At 40.5% G+C, this 12,406-nt stretch overlaps 1 protein-coding gene across 1 annotated transcript in view; it reads left to right on the top strand.

Annotated features, from left to right (window-relative positions):
- CCDC30 (coiled-coil domain containing 30) overlaps positions 1-12,406 on the top strand; it is a 117,382-nt gene that overhangs the window by 97,058 nt on the left and 7,918 nt on the right. Inside the window, exons 14-15 of the mRNA XM_065914991.1 lie at positions 1,598-1,710; positions 7,936-8,077. Of these exons, the coding sequence (XP_065771063.1) occupies positions 1,598-1,710; positions 7,936-8,077 (255 nt within the window). The remainder of the gene's footprint in view (positions 1-1,597; positions 1,711-7,935; positions 8,078-12,406) is intronic.

Genomic DNA, 12,406 nt, shown 5'->3' with positions numbered 1-12,406 from the left:
CACTGTGATCAGTTAACTACAACCAATGATTGCTACGAGTCTAGCCGTTTGGTTTTATCTCTGGCCCTATTGTCTAATAGCAGTACTAATGCCCACCTTGTATCGGGGATTAAGCATTGTGCTTGACTTTTGACACTCTGCAGTAGCATCACCTCCCATCATAAAATCAGGGCTCAATTCCAATGTTGGCACCTCCCACCATCATCCTCATAGGAGAGCATTATGGAACATTTCAAGGAATCTGGTGCTCACCAGTGTATTTGGCAAAGCCTTTGTGAAAGAAATGTCTTCTGAGTCATGCAAGGGTCATGATGAGTTGGATGAGCAGGTCACCTATGATAAATCTACTCCAAACTTCCTATCTACTTGAGACTCTGGATTTTTTCCTCTCACTTAGCATGGTGTTTTATTTATTTTTTTTCCATTTATTTTTATTAGTTGGAGGCTAATTACTTTACAATATTGTAGTGGTTTTTGCCTTACATTGACATGAATCAGCCATGGATTTACATGTGTTCCCCATCCTGAACCCAGTATGGCGTTTTAATATCATTTAACCCTGGTCACTGTTGAGTCCACCAACCAAGTCAACTATTAAAGTCACTTGAGATATTTAAATTAACACATTAAACCCTGAATCTCTGTAAGTGTATCCATCAGGTCAATAAATTCAGCCTATTCAACATTATGTTCCTTTGTCCCAAGTATAAACACTGTAGGAATACAGTCCTATGTATATTCCTCAGGTTTCTGCCAATTTAACTTCATATAATCTTTCCATTCTTTCAGTATGGCAGTCCTCCTAGGTCAGTGACTATACTCAACTCCTTTTCCCTAGGACGTGCTGGGATCTGACTCTTGTTATAGGATTCGAGGCAAAGAGAAGTGGTGGTGATGGTGTAGGGGTGGGTCTTAAGAACAACGGGCATCATTGCACAGATAAATGCCCCAGGTGGAGTCAGTAGAGTCCTGGAGACAAGGGTGCCTAATGTCCTGAGACCGTAGGACTGCTTATGCTGATAAGAGGGGCTCAGTAGGGTTTTGAGACCCAGGGTGCTCAAAGTTATTGGGATCCTGTCAGATGTTCTTATTCCCAGTTCTCAGATTTGCATGTTTTCCAAATAAAACACTATTTTTCATATAAGAGATCTAGCAAGGCTATGAAGTCAACTTGTGCTTGCGGTTCTGCAACCTACTTGATGAAATTTGGATTTGGATTTTGGATATATTGACCTGCTGCCTAAATGAAGGAAGTGCCCTGAGTCTCTGAGTATGCCTTGTTCCAGTAAACAAACCCTGAGTTGGCCATTTTCTCCTCTAGGGCTCATTAACTTGATCAGATGTAGCTAACCACCCCACACACCTTAGAGTTCTCAGACTTTTTATATAGGCTTACACAACTGTTGGAAGGGTTGAGGAATCACAAGTAAGGAAAAGGAGCTACTAGCTTTCAGAAATTCTGGAGGTGCAAAAAATCACAGGACGCTACTATGGTTTCTGTAAGCCTTTTTTAGCAGAAAGGCTTTGCCCATTTACATTCTCTCAACATCACGCCTTTCTTCACCAGTGTATTCTCGTTTTTTTAAATGTTTTTCAGCATCTCAAGAGCAACCAGGAATTGTCAAAGAAGCTGTCTGTGTTGCAGCAGGAGAAGGAAGCTCTATGTGAAGAAAATGAGCACCTTTTGAAGCAGTTTGATCTCTATGTGAGGTAAACAAAAATAAGTTCCCTTTAGAAGAACACTGCGTAGAGTAAAGCTCTTTCTTACAGAACTAGCTTCAGAGCTCAGCAGGTGATGCTCGCTGAGGTGACTTTTCAAGAACGCCAACACCATTATCCTTCCTTCCCGGAAGTTCTATCTATTGGGCTTTTTCTAGGGAGGTGTGGGGCCTTATTTCTTCTCATGAGAGGGAGGGGGAAGGGAATTGCTATTTATTGAGCTCTAGTGGTATCTAACATCTTGCTCTTCCCCAAATACATCCCTCTGACTTGCCTTCAGGCTCTTTCCCCTCACATGCTGTCCTCAGTCTGAACCATGCTCTCCCCATTTCAACTCTTCCTTCTCAGACAAGCCTTCCTTGACACCTTCAGCCTGGGCTGGATGAGGTGCTCACTCTTTGTGTCCCTATAGCCTTCTATACGTGACTGTGATTATTTAAGAACGCACCGTGTTGTTCTGAAATAATGTGATTCACACCTTTCTTCCTCACCAGACTATAGGTTTTAAAGGACATGGGCCACAGTCTTATTCATCTTTTTATCCACAGTCCCTGGTATATAGAAGGTGCTCAATAGAAATCTATGTTCCCAGACTTCCTACTCTTTTTTCATTCACTGGTCATCATTCCACCAGATTCCTCCCACTCTCCTCCTCTCTGAAGTGTAGCATGGTAGTTCAGAGTATGGACTCTGGAACCGTATTGCCTGGGTACAATTCCTGGTTCTACTAGGAACTAGCTGTGTGACCTTGGGCACGTTAAGTAACCTCTCTGTGCCTGAGGTATCTCATCTTTAAAATGGGCAAAATAGCCATTCCTTTTGCATAAATTTATTGGGAGAATTAAATGATGAATGAATACATGTAATAGAACAGTATCTAGCACAAAGCTGTTATTATATCTACTTGTTTTCAGTTTTCCTCTATGACCCACCTCTCTGCTTCTAGCTCTGTACCCCTCATCTCTATTGTTTCTTTAAGTTGAAGTTTCTTATTCTCTTATATTCTCACTCACTTCCTATGTTGATGGTAGTAATAATGATTTGAAAACCACTTTCTGCTATATAGTGGAAAATTCTTCAGTCATTGATATTCAGTATCTTGCTTTGATTATCATATCACTGAGAAGCATAGAAACATGGAAAGGAACATGTATGGCTCAGCTCATATTAAAATGACAAATCTAAGACTAGAACTCAGCCCTCTACTAACCTGCACAGAGCTCTTCCCACTTTGTATCTGCCGTTAGAGGGAGGAGAGGGCATCCACAGAGCCCATGGTGTCTCACAGCAGTGAGTCCAGGAAGGCCAGGCAGGAGCTCCAGGCCCTCTGTCAGGACCAGGATGCACCCTCCCATCTTGGATCGGGAACCCCCAGCATGTGCACTGACCACCTCAGAGCCAGGGATCCCAAAACGGATTCTCAGTGGAGATGTTTTACGTTCTGCTGATCATGTAAGCATATTCCTGCTCTTTAACCAGCCTCGGGAGCACAGCCTTCTTGGGGTCTCAGTCGGATCAGGTATAAATCATTAATCTCATTGTTATCAATAAACAATGCTGATAGTTGGTGCGAACTGCCATGAAACTCCAGACCTGTGGTTGCAAAGCAACACTGTTTTAATTGGTATATTTCGTTCCTGGACCACTGGTCAGTGCCAAGCAAGAACTTTCACAAAACAGTTCAGGCCTGATTCTAGGCCTGATGGACGCAACCCTCTAACACAGCCCCGATTTAGTTAAGAATTACCCACTGGTCCTGCCATTGATATTTTTATGCAAAATAACTTAAAACCGCTTTTGTACATATGTTTTTCATTCTAAAAAATTATCTTTATAAATTCCTAGGTGTGGAATTACTAATCCAAAAGCTGGAGCTATGGATCTCAAAATGTGCTATCAAACATTCAGAAGCATCCTACCAAAATTTTCTGCCATTATTGTGTGAGAGTAGAAATTTCACTACATCTGTATTTGGATTGGGTGCTACCTTTGTGGGCGGAGGGCTCTGATGAAATTTTTCCCAATGCTCTTTCTTTTAACTGAAGTATAATTTACATGTACACAGATTTTTAAATGTACAATTTGATGAGTTTTGACAAATGTATATGCCCACTAAGCACAACCCCAATCAAGACACAGAACATTTCCTTTATCCCTTAGAGTTTGTTCCTTTTTACAGTCAGTCTGTATCTCCTGATCCCTCACCTCCTCCCAGGAATCTACTCTTCTGGTTTCTGTCTCTACTAGAATGGAATTATACTACATGTAATCTTTTGTGTCTGACTTCTTTTGCTCAGATTATTCCATTAATTTTTATTTTGGAACAATTCCCTTCTGTTGTTTTCAATGATCAGTTATAGTCATAAATTACTTGTTATTTTATTTTGAATTTCTTTGATGGCTAGTGAGTCTGAATAGTTTTCCATATTATTAGTCCATAGGCTTTAGAACAGTGAATCCTAACCCTAGCTGCACATATGTGGGCCCCAACATAGATTAATTAAATCAGAATCTGTGAGTATAGGGCTTAGGGATCAATATTTTTCTAAAATCATGCCCATGTGATTCTGATGGGCGCCTAGGAAAATTACAGCTTTAAGAAAAGAAAATGAAAAAAAAAAGAAAGAAAGAAAGAAAATGGAAGAAATTGTCAAAACTCTAGGTTCATTTTTTTCATTCCCCTGATCCTACTCCTGACCTTTACAAACAATGCTTAACTTTTTTCCCATATTTTCCCAGCTATTCTTCCAGAGGAACAAATTCCTTGCCATTTTTAAATAAAAATCAAGGAAAAACCATCTGGTTTTACTTAAACATAACCCAAAAATTGTCCTGAAATTTTAGAACATGAGTATTGTGATGCCTTATCATGCATGCAGTTAACCAAGCCAACCATAAACTTAGAAAATCCACATGTTCTTTGGCAAGTTGGCCAGCAGAACTTCTGACCAAACTGATAGATGTGCCAAATAGCCAGCGAGCTATTTGGGAAGGTCTAAACTCTCATCAGCTTTACTGCATCCATGTACTTTTCATACCATGTAGTACTACTGGAAGAAGCCTGAATATCTAGCAATAGGAGCTAGTTAGGTCAAGTATTGTACATCCACTTGATGGAATATTATACAGCTGTAAAAGGTGGTGGCCATGAACATTAGAAGCGATGTGGGAAAATGCTTCTGATACAATAAATGAAAAGAGCATAAAATAATTTTAACCTAGACAGTGTTTAAACAAAAGATACTTATAAAAAGAGTGGAAGGAAAGACAACAATATCATAAAATAGATCATATGGGAGTTGGATTTTTTCCCCAAGTTTTCTATAATTTATCATTTAAAAAATAAATAATTTTTCTATTTTTATTAGAATTTTTAATAGTCCAAATGGCAGAATAAGAGAGACAGCAGCTGTCTGGCATGGAAGCTGCAGATGTGGGTTTTAATAACCCAGGGCAGAATGTGTAAAAGAAATTCTAGAAATTCATGTTGTATTTCAAATGATGTCAAAACATCAGAGGAACTGTGAACAGCTGGGAAACTCAGAGAACAACAGGTGTACCATTAGTGTTTAAACCTCTGAAGCTATGGACTGGGGGATGCTGAAACCCAGTGATATCTTTTGACAGACTCTTCCCAGAATAAGGGAAAATGAGAACATTTGTGAGATGAAAATATCTTCCTGTATAGAACCTTAGTCAATCCATAAGAATATATATTTCCTATTATACAGTGGGTGCTACAGGGGCCACAGAACTGAACAAGCCTAAAGCAGTTTTATAAACCCCAGTATCTAGAGTAACTCTGTTGAGTTGCTGTAGCAGAGACATTGAATAAGAATGTCTTTAGAAAGGGAGGGGGTTTCTCTCTTACCTAAAAGTGCAGGGAGCTCAATATTTCCAAAGTCTAGACTCCTTTCTTGTCGCTCCAGCATCTTTAACACTTATCCACATAGTCCAAGGCAGTTCATTACTATATTCACATTTTATCCAACAAGAAGGGGAAAAGAGGGGAAGGCAAGGGCATTCTGTTTTCCTTTAAGGCACATTACTTCCACTCCAGCTACTGGCCGGAACTTACTCACATGGCCTCATATAGCTGCCTCATTTAACTACAAAAAAACTACAGTTTCTTGTAGTTCATGTTTGAGCAACCAAGTGCCAAGCTAAAACCAGGAGGTCTATAATGATATAAGAAGGAGAAAGTGTACTGAGGACCCATCCCCACAGTCAATCACTGCCACCCACACTGACGAGCTGGTGACAAGGGCCAGTGTGCATGTCTCTGACCTACAGGAATTCAAACTTCTCTGCTTGGTATCTGGCCAACAGCTGAATTAATCTTCTAAGGGAAAAATATGCAAAATGATTCTTTTGTTTACAGTTAATAGTTAGGAGAGAGAGGGGCACTATTTTGGAAAATGGAAGAGTCTTGCAAAACACACTTAGAGGTAAGATAATAACTTAACCAGAGGAGAAGACTCTCCGGGAGTCACTAGACTAAATTACCATCTAAATAAGTCTCCTTTGCTCTTCCCCTGCCATCCAGCTCCTAGTTCTTAAAAAAAGTGTTAATCACTCAGTTGTGTCCAACTCTTTGCAATCCCATGGACTGTAACCTGCCAGGCTCCTCTGTCCATGGACTTCCCCAAGCAAGAATACTGGAGTGGGCAGCCATTCCCTTCTCCAGGGGATCTTCCCAACCCAGGGATTGAACCTGGGTCTCCAACATTGCAAGCAGATTTTTTAAACCATCTGAGCCACCAGGGAAGCCCTTATAATAGGTTATTAAGATATAATTCACATACTGTACAATTCACTCATTGAAAGTGTACAATTCAGAGGCTTTAGTTATAGTCCATCACTGCAATCAATTTTAGAATATTTCATTACCTAAAGAAATCCTTTAGGTATACCCTCCATTCCTGGTTTCCCTCCTTACTCCCAGCCCCAGGCAACCACTACTGTACTTTGTTTCACTCTATATTTGTCGCTTTTGGACATTTCATATGAATGGAATTGTATAACATGTGGTCCTTTGTGACCGGCTTCATTCACCTAGCATAGTGCCTTCAAAGTTCATTCATGTTGTAGCATGTATTTGTACTTCATTCCTTTTTATAGCTATATAGTGTTCCATTATACAGATACTCCATACTGTGCTTATTTGTTCATCAGTTAATGGAAATTTAGGTTGTTTTCACCTTTTGACTGTTATGAATAGTGCTACTATGAATATTCATGTACAAGTTTTTGTGTGGGTGTACATTTTCACTTCTCTTGGGTATATACCTAGGAATGGAATTGCTAGATCATATGGCTCTCTATATTTAAGCATTTGAGGAACTACTAGGCTTTTTCCATTTGACAGTCCAACCAGCAGTATATGAGTATTCCAATTTCTCCACATCCTTGCCAGTACTTTTAAAAAATACATGTATTTATTTATTTGTTTGTCTGTACCAGGTCTTGGTTGCATCGTGTGGGATCTTTGATCTTTGTTGCAGTATGCAAACTCTTAGTTGTGGTATGTGGGATCTAGTTCCCTGACCAGGGACCCAGCCTGGCGCCCCTACATAGCAGAGTCTTAGCCACTGGATCACCAGGGAAGTCCTTCCAGTACTTCACTACCTTTTATTTTTTATTTCAGCCATTCTCCTGTGTGAAAAGGTATCTCACTGTATTTTTTTTTTGCATTTTCTTAATACTAATAATTTTGAACATCTTTTCATGTATTTATTGGTGGTAAGTTAAATTTATGTCAGAATCAGAATAAAAGTCTTGAGCAAAGATCTAGATAGAATTGGCATTTAGAAGTCTAAACTCAAGACAAGAGTGAAAGCAAACCCAGTTGTCTGGAAAATCGACAAGACAGAGTGGGTTCTATCACTGTCCAAGGGTATAGCCCAGAACCAGAAAATTTTAAAGTAGTGACTAGCTCAGTGGAGTAGGATTCAAAATTTTTAGATGTCAGGGATCAGAAGTCAAGGAGTTTCCTGTGTTGGGGATGACTGAATCTGGTGTCATGGGGGAGGTTCTCCTTGGTCCATTTCCCCCAATTGGGTGAGAAGTCCTATGGATGTGAGGCAGGACAAGTCTTTGTCTATGGGACCCACCCTGACAAAGCAAGAAGAGGAACCCCAAGAAAGGTGCTAATCGAGGAGGCAAAGTAAATTTTCACTGTGTTTAGGTGCATCTATATTAAATTTACTTTTGTAGAAACTATAATCAGAAATATCAGCACTACAAAGTCAAGCTGCACAGAGTCAAGGATCGTTTAGTTGATGAAGTAGAACTCCGAGATGAGAGAATCAAACAACTCGAAAATGAGCTTGGAGCCCTGCGGCAGCAAATGGAAAAGGTGAGGGGGAAGGTGGAGCATTCACTGGTCCTGCTGGTGCTGGGCATCTGGGGAAGCCCACTTGATGTTTAATGCGTTTGTGGCCTCTTCAGAGCCCAGGTTTCCATTTCTTTTCTTTGCACCCTTTTTCAGTTTGAGTAATTGTTTAAGCCCTGCCCAAAAGTATGTAAGACTCATAGTGATGCTAGATCAAAGTGGACACTGAAAATACTCTGCACTGCTGCTTAGGGCTAGCATTTTGCCTTCAAATGAAAGTGCCTTTTCATATATATATATATTTTAATTAAAAATTTTTAAATTTATTTTTAATGGGAGGATAATTGCTTTTACAATATTGTGTTGGCTTCTGCCATACATCATCATGAATCAGTCATAGGTGTATAAATATGCTCCCTCCCTCTTGAACCTCCTCCCACCTCCCACTTGATCCCACCCCTCTAGGTTGTCACAGAGCACCAATTTGAGCTCCCTGCATCATCCAGCAAATTCCCACTGGTTATCTGTTTTACATATGGTCAGTCAGTCAGTCAGTTCAGTCGCTCAGTCGTGTCTGACTGTTTGCGACCCCATGAATCGCAGCACGCCAGGCCTCCCTGTCCATCACCAACTCCTGGAGTTTACATATCGTAGTGTATATGTTAATCACGCTTTAGCTGAGACTTCCAAACCAGTCTCCACAACTCATTCCTGCTTTATGTAGCCCTCATTTCGCCTCACATTTCTGTCCATTTTAAATGGCAATGAAAACAGGTGACCCCTACTCTTCTATCTGACTAGCACCTTCAGGCTGTTTTCTAAATCTCTCTGGTTTCTTTGTCTTGTTGCCCCTGTGACTTTCTGGTGTTGGCAGAAAGTAAATGGAACAGATGAACAGGACCCAGTGCAGAATGGCCTTGAGAGCAATAAACTACATCAATTCAAAGGGGAGAGCAACTGATTTGGCCAGAAATGTTTCCCTTCTGAAGATACCCAACCCATTTCAGAATTTTGAAAACATTGTCCTCAGTCCTAAATTACTCCTTTCTACACCCACCAGATTTTTATCATATCACCACTATATGCCAAGGATACCAAAACAATTGATATAAATTCAGTTATTCCATGGGCTATTATAGGACTCCACAAGAAGACTCCCTCAATGACTGTAATAACACATGTGAAGATTATAAGAGATGGGTCACCAATGTTGTGTTTTTAAGTTTTTTTTTTTTTTTAATCCTTCTGTTGCTTTAAACTGTAGTGAGAATGGAAAACAAGTTAGATTTTGCAGTACCCTCCTATTGTGGCACTAACTCACCAGACTTTGGAAGCCTCAGATCCAGGTTAGACTTAGGGTCAGATCCAGGTTAGGAAGGCAACGCAGAAAGTGTAACAGAAGAAAGTAGCAGCTCTTGTGCACGGGCCCACCAGAAATACCATCAGCCTATTCTGCACTACCCATTCTTCCTGGTGGTGCCTGCCTTCCACTTCCAAGCTTACATGGCAAAACCAGCCTCCTGCTTTCAGGAGGCATGTTTCCTGACTGTACTGTGTTCAAGAGTATACCCCCCAAATTCATGGCCACCCGGAACCCCAGAATGTGACCTAATTTGGAAGTTTGCTGGTATAAACAGTCAAGATGAGGTCATACTAGATTAGCGTGAACCCCAAATCCAATATGACTAGTATCGTTATATGAAGAGGAAAAGACGTACACAGGGGAGAAAGGCCATGTGATGATGAGGCACAGATGGGAGCAATGAAGCCACAAACCAAGGAGCACCAAGGACTGGTAGCATTCATCAGTTAGGAGGGAGACATGGAACAGACTCTCCCTCAGTGCCCCCAGAACTAACCCTGTCAACAACTTGATTTTAGACTTCTAGGAATTCAAACAACAAATTCCTGTTGTTTTAAGCCGCCCAGCTTGTTGTAATCTGTTACAGCAGCCCTGGGGAACTAGAACGTCTACCCCGAGTCACAGGTCTCCATGAAATTTACTGGAGGCTGCAAGTAACCAGAGGCAAGGAAAGAGTGGTTGGAGTTGGCCTTGGACAGTCTTGGATGCAAAGGCTAGCCCTGCCACTTAATAGTTCTGTGATCTTTCCCGAGCCTCTTTGCATCATTTTCTTGTGAAAATATGAATCCCAACCTCACAAGGTTTCTATGAGGATTAAAATACAAAATGCCTAAAGTGGGACCTCCTGGCACATACAAATCTTCATAGGTGTTACTTTCTTCTTAAAGTAACATCTCTTGTAAAGTCTCTTGGTGGTGGTGGCGGCTTAGTCGCTAAGTCATGTCCAACTTTTGTGACCCCATGGACTACAGCCCATCAGGTTCCTCTGTCCATGGAATTTTTTCCAAACAAGAATACTGGAGTGGGTTGACATTCCCTTCTCCAGGGGATCTTCCTGGCCCCAGGAATCAAACCCCGGTCGCCTGCATTGCAGGCAGATTCTTCACTGACTGAGGTATGATAAAATCTCTTAGAAGCATGTTAATCAGTAGATGTACCACAGAGGTACAAACCTGGAGCTCTTGATTCTACTTATTTTAGGGCCTGTGAACCAGAGCCCCAAGCATACAAATCCTGGACTCACTTTCTAAGCACAAAGTCTCCAGAAAATAATGCCACTTTTGGGGTGCTTCATTCCTTCAGCTTTCTCTTATTCAATGAGCCAGTTGAGTCCTCTGACTGTGTGACCACCCAAACCAGGTTTCCACAAATATTTTATCCTATTATTACAGCAGGTGTCCTGGTTCCTAAAAAATACAGTATTTTCAATGGACAGTGTGTCAGTAGCCGGTCCCACTCAGTTTCCTTTCTAATCCAGTTATAACTGCAGAGATTATTTGTCGGGTGGCTGCTTCCACTGTCAATCCTTATCATAATGTATTTAAAGAGTAACAGGTGAGACTGTTGTTAGACACTGAAGGGTCCTGGATGAAGGACTTTAAAATATGGAAGAGTTGTTCCAAAACATGCCGTGATCTCCTTCCTTACAATTCCTTAATAATAGACTAATAGATAAACAGCCTTCCTTCTTCTCTCCCTGCCTTTCTTCCTCGCTCTCTTTTCTTCCTTCCCTTCTTTCTATTTTGAATTATAATTGACATAATATTATGTTTACAGCATTATTACATTATTTAGTTATATAGCACAATGATTCAATATTTGTATATATGTCCACCACAATAAGTCTAATTAACATCCATCACCACCCATAGTTACAAATGTTTTTTCTTGCAATGAGAACTTGTAAGATCTCCCGTATTAGCAACTTTGTCATATGCAATACAGTATTACTAGCTATAGCCCTATGCTGTACATTACATCCTTATAACTCTTTAATAACTGGACTTTATACCTTTGACTACCTTCACCCATTTTGCCCACCCCTCTCCACCTCTTGTTGTTCAGTTACTCAGTCATGTCTGACTCTTTGCAACCCCGTGGACTTCACCTCTGGCAGCCAACAATCCAATCTGTTCTCTGTATCTATGAGTCTGTTTTTTTGTTGTTGTTTGAGTTTTTTTAGATACCACATATGTGGACAGTCTTTTCTGAATGATCTATATTATTAATAGTGCCTTATTGGAAGAAAGAAAGTTGCCCCTCCTAACCATGTGATTCACCCATCTGCCAGAGGTCCTTACTCTCCTTACACTCCCATTCATGCCCATCCCCCAAATGAAGGTGGGAACCAACACAAATAGGAGAAGGCACTTACCTGTTACCACTAACAGGTCCTTGGTGAAGGGAGAGGGGCAGTTCTACGCTTGTGAGCTTCTGAGCTCTTCACCAACTGTGATATTTACTAATATCTGCTGACTCAAGGTAAGGATGTTAGTGTTTTTTTCACAAAATGTAATCCTGTATTATTTTAGCTATAACTTCACTAGCTATTGCTTTCAGGGAAGATGTTGGTAGAAAATGAAACATGATGTCAAGCTAGAAATCATTTCAGCATCATCACTGCAAGAGTACTCTCGATACCTGGCTGACATGCCAAGCAACCGAAACCCTGATGCTGGTTTTCAAGTGAGGTGGCTAGATTCCCATCTTCCTTCACCTTAAAAAGACTGTAACTACAAAGCAGATGGAAATGTGTTATATGGAAATCTTTCTCAGTATGGAGCTTCAGAGAATTTAGTTGTATTTGTTAATGACTTGATACCTATAGAATTAAAATACAGATGAGAGAGCACTGGGACCTTATTGGAAGTTGAGTGTTCAAACATTAAAAAAACTTAACCCAAAAGAATGAATAAATGTCAAAACAAATACATAGCATAAAATAACCAAGATAAATAGGAGAATGGTCTAGCTGACAATGTCAGCAAACA

The sequence above is a fragment of the Muntiacus reevesi genome, chromosome 1 (genome assembly GCF_963930625.1).
Source record: "Muntiacus reevesi chromosome 1, mMunRee1.1, whole genome shotgun sequence".
NCBI lineage: Eukaryota > Metazoa > Chordata > Mammalia > Artiodactyla > Cervidae > Muntiacus > Muntiacus reevesi.
The sequence above is the reverse complement of the archived record's forward strand: the minus strand, read 5'-3'. Positions and strand labels throughout refer to the sequence as shown.